At 47.7% G+C, this 16,597-nt stretch overlaps 1 protein-coding gene across 2 annotated transcripts in view; it reads right to left on the bottom strand.

Annotated features, from left to right (window-relative positions):
- DOCK3 (dedicator of cytokinesis 3) overlaps positions 1-16,597 on the bottom strand; it is a 276,655-nt gene that overhangs the window by 98,584 nt on the left and 161,474 nt on the right. For both annotated transcript variants that reach the window (XM_082265832.1, XM_082265833.1), the window contains exons 8-14: positions 14,290-14,331; positions 9,232-9,383; positions 9,049-9,130; positions 7,709-7,769; positions 7,413-7,560; positions 5,938-6,026; positions 4,191-4,316 (exon numbers count right to left, since the gene is read on the bottom strand). In XM_082265832.1, the coding sequence (XP_082121958.1) occupies positions 4,191-4,316; positions 5,938-6,026; positions 7,413-7,560; positions 7,709-7,769; positions 9,049-9,130; positions 9,232-9,383; positions 14,290-14,331 (700 nt within the window). The remainder of the gene's footprint in view (positions 1-4,190; positions 4,317-5,937; positions 6,027-7,412; positions 7,561-7,708; positions 7,770-9,048; positions 9,131-9,231; positions 9,384-14,289; positions 14,332-16,597) is intronic.

Genomic DNA, 16,597 nt, shown 5'->3' with positions numbered 1-16,597 from the left:
TAACATGTGACATAAGCCAGGCCTGTGCAGAGCATTGCGGCCAAAGCAGAGCATCATCCATCAGCCTGGCATTGCATCTGCAGAACATTGCAGCTTCGAGGAGCAGTGCCACCTTGCAGCATCATCAAGCACTCATGCATGGATGAAAACTCTCACACAACCCTTGGGTGACATTGTGGGTCCAATCAGCAGTCATGTCAGATTTCACACAGCTCCCTCTGCAGATAGCATATCAGTGAGTTTTGCCAAGCAATTAAAGATGGACGGCACTTACACTCAGTAATCAGTATCTCTGAGGCATAAGGGTTTTGTGGAATTTAATGGGAACCAAGGGGGATGAAACATTTGAAATGAGAAGGTAATGATGAGGAAGAAAGAAGGGCAAGAAAGAGAAAAAAAATGGATTTGGGACACGGAATTGGTGCATTGTTCAGATCCAGGTCAGCGAAGTGTATGAAAAAATGTCCTATGGTTGGTGCAACGACTACAGACTGGAGAAAAGCATTATTATATCAGCTCTTTACATCACAGAACTCCTACAATAAAAAGGCAATTCTAAATAAAATCTTGTTTTCCCGCAGCTGAAAAACTACTATTCCAGCAATAATGGTTTAAGGACTGGCTTGAACAGTGGTAGGTTCCCATATAGGTGCTCAGGGTTCATGGCTTCTAGAAGACCCATGCCTGCCTGTGCCACTGTTGCTAGACTTTGGGCATACCTTGTACGTCCAGGTCTTTATTTCTCCTTCCGGCCAGACTTTGACATTTGAAAGTCCTGCTTTGTGCTGCGGGAGCTTAGACAGTGTCTCATATATATATATATATATATTGGTTTAAGGATTGGCCTGAGCAGAAGGGGGTCCCCATTTGGGTGATTCTGGTAGCTGCCCAGGGTCTATGACTTCTAGAAGGCCCACACCTGCCTGGGTCACTGTTGCTAGACCTTGGACATACCTTGAATTTCCAGGTCTTACTTTATCCTTGTGCCACAATTTGACATCCAAGCCCCGCTTTGTACTGCTGGAGTCCCCCATTTGAGTGATTCTGGTAGCTGCCCAGGATCTATGACTTCTAGAAGGCCCAAACCTGCCTGGGCCAGACCTTGGACAGACCTCCAGGTCTTACTCCATCCTTGTGCCACAATTTGACATCCAAGTCCTGCTTTGTACTGCTGGACCTTAGACATTTGCTCCTCTATAAGGATCATGGATTGGCCTGAGCAGTAGTGAGTCCCCATTTGAGTGATTCTGGTAGCTGCCCAGGATCTATGACTTCTAGAAGGCCCGCACCTGCCTGGGCCACTTTTGCTAGACCTTGGACAGCCCTTGAATGTCCAGGTCTTACTTCATTCTCGTGCCACAATTTGACATCCAAGTCCAGCTTTCTACTGCTGGACCTTAGACATTCGCTCCTCTATAAGAATCATGGATTGGCCTGAGCAGTAGTGAGTCCCCATTTGGGTGATTCTGTTAGCTGCCCAGGGTTCATGACTTCTAGAAGACCAATGCCTGCCTGTGCCACTGTTACTCGACCTTGGACAGACATTGAATGTCCAGGTCTTACTCCATCCTTGTGTCACAATTTGACATCCAAGCCCCGCTTTCTACTGCTGGACCTTAGACATTCGCTCCTCTATAAGGATCATGGATTGGCCTGAGCAGTAGTGAGTCCCCATTTGGGTGATTCTGTTAGCTGCCCAGGATCTATGACTTCTAGAAGGCCCGCACCTGCCTGGGCCACTTTTGCTAGACCTTGGTCAGACCTTGTATGTCCAGGTCTTTCTCCATCCTTGTGCCACAATTTGACATCCAAGTTCTGCTTTGTACTACTGGACCTTAGACATTTCCTCCTCTATAAGGATCATGGATTGGCCTGAGCAGTAGTGGGTCCCCATTTGGGTGATTCTGGCAGCTGCCCAGGGTTCATGACTTCTAGAAGACCCATGCCTGCCTGTGCCACTGTTGCTAGACCCTGGACATACATTGTACATCCAGGTCTTCTTCCCTTCCTAGTTATCACATTTTGACATTCAAATCCTGCTTTGTGATGCCAGAGATTAGACAGTGGCTCCTGTATATAAGGGTCAAGGATTGGCCTGAGCAGTAGTGGGTCACCATTTGGGTGTTTTGAGTAGCTGTCTAGGGTCCATGACTTCCAGAGGGCCTTTCCAGGTGGCCCACGTCTGCCTATGCCACTGTTGCTAGATCGTGGACATACCGTGTATGACCAGGTCCTATTGCCCCCTTGCACCACACTTTGACATCCAAGCCCCACATTGTACTACTGGACCTCAGACAGCAGCTCCTGTAAAAAAATAGGTCAAAGAGTGGCATAAACAGTATTGGGTCCCTATTTGGATGATTCCGGCAGCTGGTCAGGGTCCACTGCTTCTAGAGGACCCATGCCTGCCTGTGCTGCTGTTGTTTGACCTTGGACATATCTTGTATGGCTCAAGGATTGTCCCAAGCAGTAGTGGGTCCCCTTACTTTGCGCAGCTGCCCAGCACCCACAGCTTTTAGAAGGACCATGTCTGCCTATATCACTGTTGCTAGACCTTAGACATACCTTGTACATCCAGGTCTTTTTTCCTCTTTGTGGCCATACTCTGACATCCAAGAGCCACTTTGTGATGCCAGAGTTCAGACAGTGGCTCCTACATATATGGGTCAAGGATTGGTCCAACCAGTATTGGGTCACCATTTGGGTGATTCAGATAGCTGCCCAGGGTCCATGACTTCTAGAGGGCCCCTGCCTGCCTACACCACTGTTGCTAGACCTTTGACGTATTTTGTACATCCAGGTCTTACTACCACCTTGCGCCACACTTTGACATCCAAGTCCTGCTTTGTGCTGCTGGATCTCAGACATTGGCTCCTATATATATAAGGGTCAAGGATTGACCTGAGATGGTAAGTAGTTCACTATTTGAGAGATTTAAGCAGCTGCCCATGATCCAAGACTTCTAGAGGGCTCATGCCTGCTTTTTGCAACTGTTGCTAGACCTTGGGCATATCTTGTATGTCCAGGTCTTCCTCCCCCTTTACAGCCACACTTTGACATCCAAGTTCCGCTTTTTGTTACTGGACCTCAGACAGTGTTGGTCAAGGAAATGTTGGTAAAGGGTTGGCCTAACCAGTAGTTGGTCCCCATTTGGGTCATTCCGGCAGCTGCCTAGGGTCCACAGCTTCCCAGGGGCCCTTACTTGTCTTTGCTACTGTTGCTAGACCTTGGACATACATTGTACGTCCAAGTCTTCCTCCACACTTTGACATCAAAGTCCCGCTTTTTGTTACTGGACCTCAGACAGTATTGGTCAAGGATATGTTGGTCAAGAGGTAGCCTGACCAGTATTTGGTCCCCATTTGGGCCATTCCAGCAGCTGCCTAGGATCCACAACTTCGAGAGGGCCCATACCTGTCTTTGCTACTGTTGCTAGGCCTTGGATATACATTGTACGTCCAAGTCTTCCTCCACACTTTGACATCCAAGTCCTGCTTTTTGCTACTGGACCTCAGACAGTGTTGGTCAAGGAAATGTTGGTCAAGGGTTGGCCTAACCAGTAGTTGGTCCCCATTTGGGTCATTCCGGCAGCTGCCTAGGGTCCACAGCTTCCCAGGGGTCCTTACCTGTCTTTGCTACTGTTGCTAGTCCTTGGACATACATTGTACGTCCAAGTCTTCCTCCACACTTTGACATCCAAGTCCCGCTTTTTGTTACTGGACCTCACACAGTGTTGGTCAAGGATATGTTGGTCAAGGGTTGGCCTGACCAGTAGTTGGTCCCCATTTGGGTCATTCCAGAAGCTGCCTAGGATCCACAACTTCTAGAGGGCCCATACCTGTCTTTGCTACTGTTGCCAGACCTTGGACATACATTGTACATCCAAGTCTTCCTCCACACTTTCACATCCAAATCCTGCTTTGTGCTGCTGGAGCTCATACGGTGGCTTCTATATATATGAAACCTCGCTGATAAAATACATTGTAACAATATTCTTATTACAATGTATACACACTCATTCCTACATCTTCAGATCAGAGAAGTGTCCTGATCTCCACCTAATGTCAGTTAAAGCCTTCTCTTGGGAAAAAATAAAAAGTTTTTACTTTGTAATAAAAATGTTTAACGTTTTTCCATTAGAGAGGTCAGAAAGGTAAATGTACAGTTTCACTGACGCTGGCGCCCCCTACCTGGCATGATGACGTCAGGAAAGCCAAGCTTGCGGGTGACGGCTGCGCCTCTGTTAAACAGAATTTGGTTTTCTCTTCTGATCTGCTCCATGTCTCCCCGCAGGAGTTGTAGAGACACGATGAGCCCTGTAGGGAAGGGAAATCCTGATCAGAAAAACTGTGACAAATGTAGCACTACTCTCTTGAGAGCTGCTTGAGGCGGATTCCCCTGGGTTACCCATAGCAACAACTTAAGAATTCTTAGTACTTTAAGTGTTTGGCTCAGTCAGGAAACAGTCCAGGGGATTTGTTTTTTTGTTGTTTTTATTTTAGAACTTAGGATGGGGGAAGGGATGAGTGGGATACTCCAACTTGATGAACTATGCATAACTGGAGGACTTCTAGGTAAGTTGAGTGCGGCAAGGCCGCTGCTTCACCTTGCCACTGAAGTGAAGAATTTGATAAGCGAACTATGTAGTCAATTACTCTTCAGGGCCCCACTTGGCACCCCCTTTACTCTTACTCTTCAGGGTTCTACTTGGCACCCCCTTTACTCTTGCTAACTGTGTGAGCTGACCTTCTGTCTTCTGGAGTGGTCCCCCTTCCTGGGCAGACCCCTTGGCAAGTCCCCTGGTACTCACGGACACTGTTTTTCCCAAGTGACTCTACCTGCAGCTCCCCCTTCAGCTTTCCAGGACCCACAAGGCTCACCTCCACACCTGGCTCACCAGGCTGACTGCCTGTGACCACCTTCCTCAGACTGCAGGAGGAGAGACAGCCATCATCCTCCTCCTGGGACTCTGCTTCCCGCCAAACACGCCCTGTCACATGTTCCCCCAGATTTTATGGTCAATCCCAGGATGCACTTCGGTGGTTCCCTCCCACTGGGACTGCCACAAAACCCCGTGTCACTGGCTGGGTTTCCTCCACTGTCCAACAGGCCCCCCTATTGGCCCATTGGATACAGTGGGGACACTCCCTCAGACCAAGTGACTCACACCTGGACACATGCAACAGGCAGAACTAACAGATCAGGCTCCCCTGATAAGCAGATGGAGCAAAACAATGCTTTTATCCTAGCACCTACCTAGGAGGGCGCTACACAAAGAACAGCACACACTGTCATAAAGCTAAACACCTGTGTGAAAAGTCTCAGATGGAAGCTGACAGTTTTTATGCATAGAGACTATACTGGTGTCCGTGGCAGCTTCCACCTGAAGCTTTTAACACAGGTATTTTGCATCAACAATCTTCCGAGGTAAAAAACATGCTGTCGATGCTGACCTCACTTTGAAAATGCTACTTGCCCTGGCTGTTTCTGGCTTCGAAATTTTAAGCCAATGATCCAGAAGAAGCATGCAGCCAAAAATCCTAATATAGCTCAGTGACTCCAAAAGTACCAATGCCATTGGATCGATACGACAGTCAGGAAACCAGCATTTCTGAAGGAGGCAGCAATGGCAGGATTCTTATCTCTCTCACCCCCATCTGGGTTTTGGTTGTGAACAGGTTTTTTAGAGAGGTACATGTATGTGAAAATCTCCTGGGTGGACCGTGATATTGAGAGAGGAACCCCAATGCTGAGTGTCCTATCTAGGGCCAGGCGGAGGGGTAGGCAGAAGAGGTGACCACCTTGAGCCAATCAGCAGGGGGGGGGGGCAAAAGGACAGGAAGGGGCGATAGGGGGCACCTTGACATTTTTGCCTTGGGTGGTAAAAACCTTTGTCCCACCGCCGGTCCTATCTTTGGGTGGAAGGATTTGCCTTACCATAGTTGGAGCTCGGCGTGGAGTATTTGGTGCTGGTTTTACGGATTATATTCTCGTGGACCTGGTACCAGTCATTCTCATTGTTACATCTGAAATAAACAAGAAAGATACAAATCCTCAGTGGCATTTATATAAGATGAACATCAGTATATCGTTCGATCTAAAGCACTGATTGTTCTGTAACTCACTGAAAGTAGGATAAAGTGCTCCCCCGGGTGCCCTTACCCAAATAATTAATTGTCTTATTTTATTTCTAGTTTGCATTTTAGTATGTGAAATAAAATATGACTGGATTTTGTTAAAGCAGGCAAAAAATAAAAATACAAAAAAAAAATGTACAGCCTAATAATAGATTAAATAACCTTTAATCTGTGGCTGTCACCTGCAGTACTTGTTTTCTGCCACAAGATGTCCTCAGTCTTTTGGGTTGAAGGACAGCCTATATCTTTCAACCCACTTCCTCTGAACCCAGGGCAGCCAAAGTCCTCCTGAGCAGAGATGGGCTCGGGCGTGTTCGAGTTCCCACGTGCCTGATCCCGCCAGGAAGCCGACACTGCCCACCGCTAATCACAGACACTGAGACATTTCCCAATCCGCAGCTGCACAGACTGAGAAATGTCCCACTGGGTACGTGAGAACACCAACACCCCCTACCCCAGTGATGGCGAACCTTGGCACCACATTTCCCATAGCCCATCTCTACTCTTGAGTGATTGATCAGTTTTGCATGTATAGTTGATTGATCAGTTTTGCATGGACAGGTGATTGATCAGTTTTACATGGACAGGTGATTGATTAGTTTTGCATGGACAGGTGATTGATCAGTTTTACATGGACAGGTGATTGATCAGTTTTGCATGTATAGTTGATTGATCAGTTTTGCATGGACAGGTGATTGATCAGTTTTACATGGACAGGTGATTGATTAGTTTTGCATGGACAGGTGATCGATCAGTTTTGCATGGACAGGTGATTGATCAGTTTTACATGGACAGGTGATTGATTAGTTTTGCATGGACAGGTGATTGATCAGTTTTGCATGTATAGTTGATTGATCAGGTTTGCATGGAAAGGTGATTGATCAGTTTTGCATGTATAGTTGATTGATCAGTTTTGCATGGACAGGTGATTGATCAGTTTTGCATGGACAGGTGATCGATCAGTTTTGCATGGACAGGTGATTGATCAATTTTACATGGACAGTTGATTGATCAGTTTTACATGGGCAGTTGATTGATCAGTTTTACATGGGCAGTTGATTGATCAGTTTTACATGGGCAGTTGATTGATCAGTTTTGCATGGACATGTGATCGATCATTTTTGCATGGACAGGTGATCGATCAGTTTTGCATGGACAGTTGATTGATCAGTTTTGCATGGACAGGTGATTGATCAGTTTTGCATGGACAGGTGATTGATCAGTTTTGTACAGACATTGGAGGACCTAATATCAGATTTCCTGACTTGTACTCACGTGTAAACCTTCAGGACAAAATCCTTCTCATCTCGATGCTCGCACAGTGCCGGCAGCACCTCCCCGAGGCTCAGAACCGCACAGCCATAGGGCCGCCGGTAATGGATGTGCGAGGGGCCTTTCCGGGAGTCATTTAACAGCATACGGCCTAAAAAAATAAGCGGAGAATGAACTGCAGATATAAGTGATAATGTGATAACGCCAGGCGAGCCTCACTGTGACCTGCACAGATCCTTGAGCCAATAATCACACAATGACATCCCTGAATAGAAAATCAGAAAATTAATGTCACCTACCTATCCTGATGACATGGACGACAAGGTGGAGGTCTCGCTTTACATCTCTGCTGCTGAGGTCCTGCCGAAAAAAAAAACACACCAGAGTCACTTACAGGTTATATGAACTGGTGGATGGGAAACGGCAGATTCTTAATTCAAGAAAGTGAATGTATGGAGGTAAAACCAGTAGAGGCAACTGGGGGCCCCCTTAGCTGTGATCAGAGTCCGCCTAGAAAGGATATTTGGATCAGTCCTTGAATCATATGGGAACATGGCAATTCAGACTGTTGATCGGGGGGGGGGGGGGGGGTAATCCGATTGGTTGGGAGCCAGGATGGAATATTTTTCTCTGCTGAGAGAAGCTATTGGGCTTAATAAGGGACCTCTAGGGGGGCTTTTAGTAAAATCCAAGGATATACTGGTGATAAGGAGAACCATACCTAGGGCTGAGAGTCCAAATATGATTATTTCATCATTAAAAATTCTTTACAACAAACCAACGCGTTTCGGAAGGTTCTGAAGGCCTCCCTTCTTCAGAGCTAAGTGTGCTGATGGAATAACATAATTCCAGACCTAGAGGGGTAACACATTGCAGCCTCACAGGGATGGATCAACATGTTTCTGGGTTTTTGAAGGGCTTATTTCATTGGGCTCAACGGGGAGCTCTAGGGGGGGGGGCTTTCAGTAAAATCCAGTAATATATTTGAAATAATGAGCATCATATCTAGGGCTGAGAGTCCAAATATGTTTATTCCATCAAAAAAACAAACTGAAAAACAAGCCAACATGTTTCAGGGGTTTTGAAGGGCTTCCTTCATTGGGCTCAATAGAGAAATTTGGGGACGTTTTTAGGAAAATCCAAGGAAAATCCAAGGATATAATCCAAGGAAAATCCAAAGATATAATCCAAGGGTTGAGACTCCAAATATATTCAACTTAAAAAAAATCTGAAAAACAAAAAACAAACCAATCTGTTTCTGGGGTTCCAAAGGACTCTCTTCACAGGGCTCAATAAGGCCTCTAGGGGGCGCTTTCAGTAAAATCCATGGCTAAATTGAAGAGAAGGAGCTCCATACCCAAGGGCTAAGAGCTCAAATATGTTAATTTTATTATAAAAAATTCCATACAACAAACCAACGCGTTTTAGAAGGTTCTGAAGGCCTCCCTTCTTCAGGGCTCAGTGTGCTGATGGAATCACATAATGCCAGACTCAGAAGGGTAGCACGTTGCAGCCTCACAGGGATGGGGTTTTTCCTACACAATTTTGCACATTTTACACTTTTACCCTTTTAGCGGACAGATAGATTTTTTTTAGGGTCAGCCTGACATAAAAAGAATAATGCCCAGAAGGAACGTACCGTGAATAGCGCTGAGAGTCGCTCTGGCTTATCGGGGTTCCTCGGGCCGCCGTTCTTGTTCAGTCTCACCATAAACCTCTCGCTGGGGAAGAGAACACAGAGAATGTTCAGTTCGGGTGACACGGCTGGAGGATGACATGGACGACACGCGGCGGGGAGGGTGGTGGCGGAGGCGTATGTCACCTGATCTGACGGGCTTCTCTCATGTCATATAGCGAGAAGAACAGGTCCACATCCTCCCCGATGTTGCTGTGCGTGAAGCTCTTCAAGTTGAGTAGCAGGTGGTGAGGCACCGGAGCGCGAGGCTCCTTGTGACGCTGCCGCAGGGTGTCCGCCTGTGAAGGAAAAGCAGGTCAGCCGTCAGCAACCGTCCCAGCAATTTCCCTGTCACCCCCTCCCCCCCCAGTACTCTATAACTGCACCCCCTGCATTCATTCCACTGTATCATTGCCATTTTCCCCCAACTACTTTATACCACTGTGCCCTCTTATACCACTGTACCCTCTTATACCACTGTGCCCTCTTATACCACTGTGCCCTCTTATACCACTCTACCCTCTTATACCACTCTACCCTCTTATACCACTGTGCCCTCTTATACCACTCTACCCTCTTATACCACTGTGCCCTCTTATACCACTCTACCCTCTTATACCACTGTGCCCTCTTATACTACTCTACCCTCTTATACCACTCTACCCTCTTATACCACTGTGCCCTCTTATACCACTCTACCCTCTTATACCACTCTACCCTCTTATACCACTGTGCCCTCTTATACCACTCTACCCTCTTATACCACTCTACCCTCTTATACCACTGTGCCCTCTTATACCACTGTACCCTCTTATACCACTGTGCCCTCTTATACCACTCTACCCTCTTATACCACTGTGCCCTCTTATACCACTGTGCCCTCTTATACCACTCTACCCTCTTATACCACTGTGCCCTCTTATACTACTCTACCCTCTTATACCACTCTACCCTCTTATACCACTGTGCCCTCTTATACCACTGTACCCTCTTATACCACTCTACCCTCTTATACCACTCTACCCTCTTATACCACTGTGCCCTCTCATACCACTCTACCCTCTTATACCACTGTGCCCTCTTATACCACTGTGCCCTCTTATACCACTGTGCCCTCTTATACCACTCTACCCTCTTATACCACTGTGCCCTCTTATACCACTGTGCCCTCTTATACCACTGTACCCTCTTATACCACTGTGCCCTCTTATACCACTGTACCCTCTTATACCACTCTACCCTCTTATACTACTGTACCCTCTTATACCACTGTGCCCTCTTATACCACTGTACCCTCTTATACCACTCTACCCTCTTATACCACTGTGCCCTCTTATACCACTGTGCCCTCTTATACTACTCTACCCTCTTATACCACTCTACCCTCTTATACCACTGTGCCCTCTTATACCACTGTGCCCTCTTATACCACTGTGCCCTCTTATACCACTGTACCCTATTATACCACTCTACCCTCTTATACTACTGTACCCTCTTATACCACTGTACCCTCTTATACCACTGTGCCCTCTTATACCACTGTACCCTCTTATACCACTGTACCCCCTTATACCACTGTGCCCTCTTATATCACTGCGCCCTCTTATACCACTGTACCCTCTCTATATAAAGAGCACCTGTCCTCCAGTATTAGACATGTGACGGTGTATAGTAAGGTAGCTGAATGCTGCTTCCAAAAATGAAGATTTTAGTGCATTCTGGGAGCTTCACCTTAGTTGACTGCGCCTATATGTTGCTTTGCTGGCAGCTCTGGGAGGTTTGGTTACTGGGGAGTTGGGTGCGGAGAGGTCAGCTGCTTCAAACAAATCCCTAAGGGCTTGCTCACACGTGCTTTGGGGGGATCTATTGTTGCTGGTGGGGTATAGTGTTGTGGGGGGTGTAATATTGCTTGGGTGGCTCTATTGTTGCTGGGGGGTCTACTGTTGCTGGCTGCTGAAAGTTCTATTGATGCTGGCTTCTGGGATATCTATTGCTGCTAGTGTGTAATATTGCTTGGGAAGATCTATTGTTGCTGGGGGTGGGTTCTGTTGCTGGCTGCTGGAGGTTCTATTGATGATGGCTTCTGGGAGATCTATTGTTGCTTTTGGGGTATTTGGTGTGGGGGTGTAATATTGCTTGGGTGGATCTACTGCTGCCGAGGGGGGTTACTGTTGCTGGCTGCTGGAGGTTCTATTGATGCTGGCTTCTGAGAGATCTTTTGTTGCTCATGGAGTATATTGTTGTAATATTGCTGGGGCGGATCTATTGTTGCTCAGGGTATACTATTGCTGGCAGTAGGGGATCTATTTTACTGCTTTTCTTGCTGTCAATAAACGTATGTAATGGCAAGAGGGATGCTGGGGCATGCTGGAGATTCTATTGATCCTGGCTGCTGAGGGATCTATTGTCACTGGATAGATCTATAGCTGCAGTGGGTCTACTGGAGCAGTTCTGAGAGATCTATTGTTGCTAATAGGGTATATTGTTATGGAAGGTGTAATATTGCTTGGGCGTATCTATTGTTGCTAGAGTGGGGTCTACTGGTTTCTGGGAGACCTATTGTTGCTGTTTGGGTATTTGGTGTGGGGGTGTCATCTTGCTTAGGTGGATCTATTGTTGCTGTGGGGTCTACTGTTGCTGGCTACTGGAGGTTCTATTGATGTTGGCTTCTGGGTGATCTGTTGTTGTTAATAGTGTATATTATTGTAGGGGTGTAATATTGCTTGGGCAGATCTATTGTTGCTGGGATGGGGTTTACTTTTGCTGGCTCCTGGAGGTTCAATTGATGCTGGCTTCTGGGAGATCCATTGTTTCTGTTGGGATATGTGGTGTGGGGGTGTAATGTTGCTTGGGCAGATCTATTGTTGGTGGGGGATCTACGGTTTCTGTTGGGGTATTTGGTGTGTGTGTGTGTGGGGGGGGGGTAATCTTGCTTAGGTGGATCTATTGTTGCTGGGGGTGTCTACTGTTGCTGGCTACTGGAGGTTCTATTGATGCTGGCTTCTAGGAGATCTATTGTTGCTAGTGGAGTAATATTGCTTGGGTGGATCTATTGTTGCTGGGGGGCCTACTGTCGCTGGCAGCTGGGGACCTATTTTACTGCTTTTCTTACTGTCAATTAATGAATGTAATTGCAAGGGGATGCAGGGGCATGCTGGAGTGTCTATTGATCCTGGCTGTTGAGGGATCTATTGTCACTGGATAGATCTATTGTTGCAGGGGGTCTATAGCTTCTGGTGGAGGATCTACTGTTGCTGGGGGGTCAATGGTTGCTGAGAGAGGTCTTCTATTGAAGGAGGTGTCTACTGTTGCTGGCTGTTAGAGATTATGGGAGATCTGTTGTTGCTGGTGGAGTATATTGTTGTGTGTAATATTGCTTGGGCAGATCTATTGTTGCTTGGGGGTCTTCTGTTGCTCGCTTTTGGAGGTTCTGTTGATGCTGGTTTCTGGGAAATCTATTGTTGCTAGTGGGGGAATATTTTTGTGGTTGGTGTAATTTTGCTTGGGCAGATCTATTGTTGCTGCGGTGGGGTCTACTGTTGCTGGCTACTGGAGGTTCTATTGATGCTTGCTTCTGGGAGATCTATTGTTGCTGTTGAGGTATTTGGTGTGGGGGGGTGTCAAATTTGCTTGGGCAGATCAATTGTTGCTAGGGGGGTCTACTGTTGCTGACTGCTGGAGGTTCTATTGATGCTGGCTACTAAGAGATCTATTGTTTCTAGTGGGGCATTTTGTGTGGGGATTGCAATATTGCTTGGGCGGATCTATTGTTGATGGGGGTTTGCTGCTGGCTGCTGGAGGTTCTATTGATGCTGGCTTCTGGAAGATCTATTGCTGCTTTTGGGGTATTTGGTGTGGGGGGAGTGTAATCTTCCTTGAGTGGATCTATTTTTGCTGGGGGGGGGGGGAGAGTTCTACTGTTGCCAGCTGCTGGAAGTTTTATTGATGCTTGCTTCTGGGATATCTATTGTTGCTGTTGGAGTATTTTGTGTGCTGGTGTAATATTGCTTGGTCAGATCTATTGTTGCTAGTGGGGTATTATGTTGTGGGGGTATATTATTGCTCGGGTCGATCTATTGTCACTGTGGTGGGGTCTACTGTTGCTGGCTACTGGAATTTCTATTAATGCTAGCTTATGGGAGATCTATTGCTGCTGTTGGGGTATTTGGTATGGGGGTGTAATATTGCTTGGGCAGGTTGATTGTTGTTAGGGTGAGGTCTACTGTTGCTGGCTACTGGAGGTTCTATTGATTCTGGCTTTTGGGAGATCTACTGTTGCTGTTGGGGTATTTGGTGTGAGGGGTGTAATATTGCTTTGATGGATCTATTGTTGCTGGGGTGGGGTCTACTATTGCTGGCTGCAAGGGATCTATTTCCTGCTATCATTACCACATTCCATACAAATTATTTAGCGCCACAAAATGATACTTGGTTCTGTATTCTCTAAAAGGGGCGGAACTGGGAGGTGGGCAGGGGGTGGAACGGTGCTTGAAGGTAGGCAGGGGGGCGGAGACAAGGGGTGACTGGGAGGGTTGGAGTACCTGCACCTATTATCTGAGAGAAAAAGCCCTGGTAACGCCCACATGTGATGCTGAGCCTCCATGATAGAACTGACATCCAATGGATGAAAGGGGGCGGGGCCAGGGATAGGGCTGTCCTCTGGCCAGGAAATGAGGCGGGGCTCTATCTGACTTGCTGCATCCTCTAATGCACATTGTGAGAAGCTCACAGTGTGCGGGGAAATCAGAGGAAGCCGTTTCAGTACCAGGAGAGGAGCCGGTACAACTGTGCAAGACTGAAGGGGGGGGGGGGAGGATTTAAATATATATATATTTTTTAAATTGAATTAAATATTTAATTTAATAAATAATATAAAACTTTCATAGTACCCTCCCCCGCCCCCCTATCCTTGTTATAGTGGAGATGTTTAGCTCTACGCGTTTCGTCTCCTTCCTAAACCCATTCAGTCTGGTGGAAATAGGGCAGATCTATTAATAAGCATTCCCCTTTGTCAGGTCAGCGGGTTTGTGCGCGCTGTCTGCACGGTGTCCGCGCCGCGGGAGCTCAGAGACTGAGCCCATCAGAGGAACGAGATCAGGAATAATAATGACCCCCTGGCCCCCCTCCCTCCTGCCCTGCCAGGATTTAATTGCTGACCTCCTTCCCGGCTCCTTTCCGCTCCCCGTCACTCGCCGCCCCTCTCACCTGATTGGTGCTCTGCTGCACGCTGTGTCGGCTTGACAGATGCTGCGGAGAAAATTACACGCTGTCAGTGCGATGTGGCTCATCATGCGACAGATAAAAATACACACAATAGTAATGCATGCACTCCTGTGATCCCCCCCCCCCCTCCTCTATGGCTGAGGGTGACAACACTTTTCAAAGCCCATAGCCTGTGAACAGGAATTTGGGTACAGATGTGCCTTGATTGGGCAAACGCATGTGCAAGCTAAGCTGGTGATCTTTGCCCAATATCTACATATCTGGTGACTTACCCAATGCATATGATAACAATCTTGTTCCCTTTTCTTTATAGAAAAGCAAAAGACATCACTTCATTGCAAAATTCATTGTGTACAATAATACTTCTAGTGGTCAGAGGTAAGTCGTATCTCCCTTCCGTAGACCGACATCCTGATGATTCTGATGGCAATGCTGGTACTGAGCCATTTGTGGAAACCATTAGATGCTGTCCCTGCACTGCTCTACTGTGAGTGCAAGGTGCATGTTAGGATCCAGAACACTTGCTGGTGTCACTGTGGTCTGCGGACCTGAAGGTGGCATTTCCAGTTTCTACCAATAGGTATCTCACAGCAGTTAGCAGGTCTCAGGAATTAGTCTTTACCTGATGCTGGCTACTGAGAGAGTATTTAGCTCTTCCTTGCAGTTCCTTGGTGCTTTACCTGTATTTCCCTGATCCTACCTATAGCTGTTGCCTTTAGTACCTGTTCCTTATTTGTCCCTGTTTCTCACCTGCCTCCTGCTACTACCTGAAGCAGAGTGGACTCACCTGCCTCCTGCTACCACCTGAAGAAGAGTGGACCAAAATCCCTCCTGAGATGTGTGCAAACCTGGTCAACAACTACAAGAAATCTCTTACCTCTGTTCTGGTCCCCACACCTGCTACCTCCTGACCCTGCTACCTGTACCCAGTGCCCAGCACCTTGCATCCATTCTGGCTCTCATTCCTAAATGCCCCCTGCTACCTGTTGCCTTTGTACCCACTACCCCTTCCTGACCTGCCCCCTGCTACCGCCTGACCCTGCTAACTGTACCCAGTGCCCAGAAACTTATATCCATTCTGCCTCTCATTCCTAACTGCCTCCTGCTACCTGTTACCTTTGTACCCACTACTCCTTCCTGACCTGCCCCCTGCTACCGCCTGACCCTGCTAACTGTACCCAGTGCCCAGAAACTTACATCCATTCTGGCTCTCATTCCTAACTGCCTCCTGCTACCTGTTACCTTTGTACCCACTACTCCTTCCTGACCTGCCCCCTACTACCGCCTGACCCTGCTAACTGTACCCAGTGCCCAGAAACTTATATCCATTCTGCCTCTCATTCCTAACTGCCTCCTGCTACCTGTTACCTTTGTACCCACTACTGCTTCCTGACCTGCCCCCTGCTACTGCCTGACCCTGCTACCTGTACCCAGTGCCCAGTACCTTGCATCCATTCTGGCTCACATTCCTAAATGCCTCCTGCTACCTGTTGCCTTTGTACCCACTACTCCTTCCTGACCTGCCCCCTGCTACCGCCTGACCCTACTACCTGTACCCAGTGCCCAGTACCTTGCATCCATTCTGGCTCTCATTCCTAAATACCTCCTGCTACCTGTTGCCTTTGTACCCACTACTCCTTCCTGAGCTGCCCCCTGCTACCGCCTGACCCTACTACCTGTACCCAGTGCTTAGTACCTTGCATCCATTCTGGCTCTCATTCCAAAATGCCCCCTGCTACCTGTTACCTTTGTACCCACTACTCCTTCCTGACCTGCCCCCTGCTACCTCCTGACCCTGCTACCTCTACCAGTGCCCAGAAACTTGCATCTATTCTGGCTCTCATTCCTAAATGCCTCCTGCTACCTGTTGCCTTTGTACCCACTACTGCTTCCTGATTGCCCCCTGCTACCGCCTGACCCTGCTAACTGTACCCAGTGCCCAGAAACATGCATCCATTCTGGCTCACATTCCTACATGTCTCCTGCTACCTGTTGCCTTTGTACCCACTACTCCTTCCTGACCTGCCCCCTGCTACCTCCTGACCCTGCTACCTGTACCCAGTGCCCAGTACCTTGCATCCATTCTGGCTCTCATTCCTAAATGCCCCCTGCTACCTGTTACCTTTGTACCCACTACTCCTTCCTGATCTGCCCCCTGCTACCTCCTGACCCTGCTACCTCTACCAGTGCCCAGAAACTTGCATCTATTCTGGCTCTCATTCCTAAATGCCTCCTGCTACCTGTTGCCTTTGTACCCACTACTCCTTCCTGACCTGCCTCCTGCTACCTC

This window comes from Pelophylax lessonae (genome assembly GCF_965119305.1).
Source record: "Pelophylax lessonae genome assembly, chromosome: 8".
Lineage (NCBI taxonomy): Eukaryota > Metazoa > Chordata > Amphibia > Anura > Ranidae > Pelophylax > Pelophylax lessonae.
The sequence above is the reverse complement of the archived record's forward strand: the minus strand, read 5'-3'. Positions and strand labels throughout refer to the sequence as shown.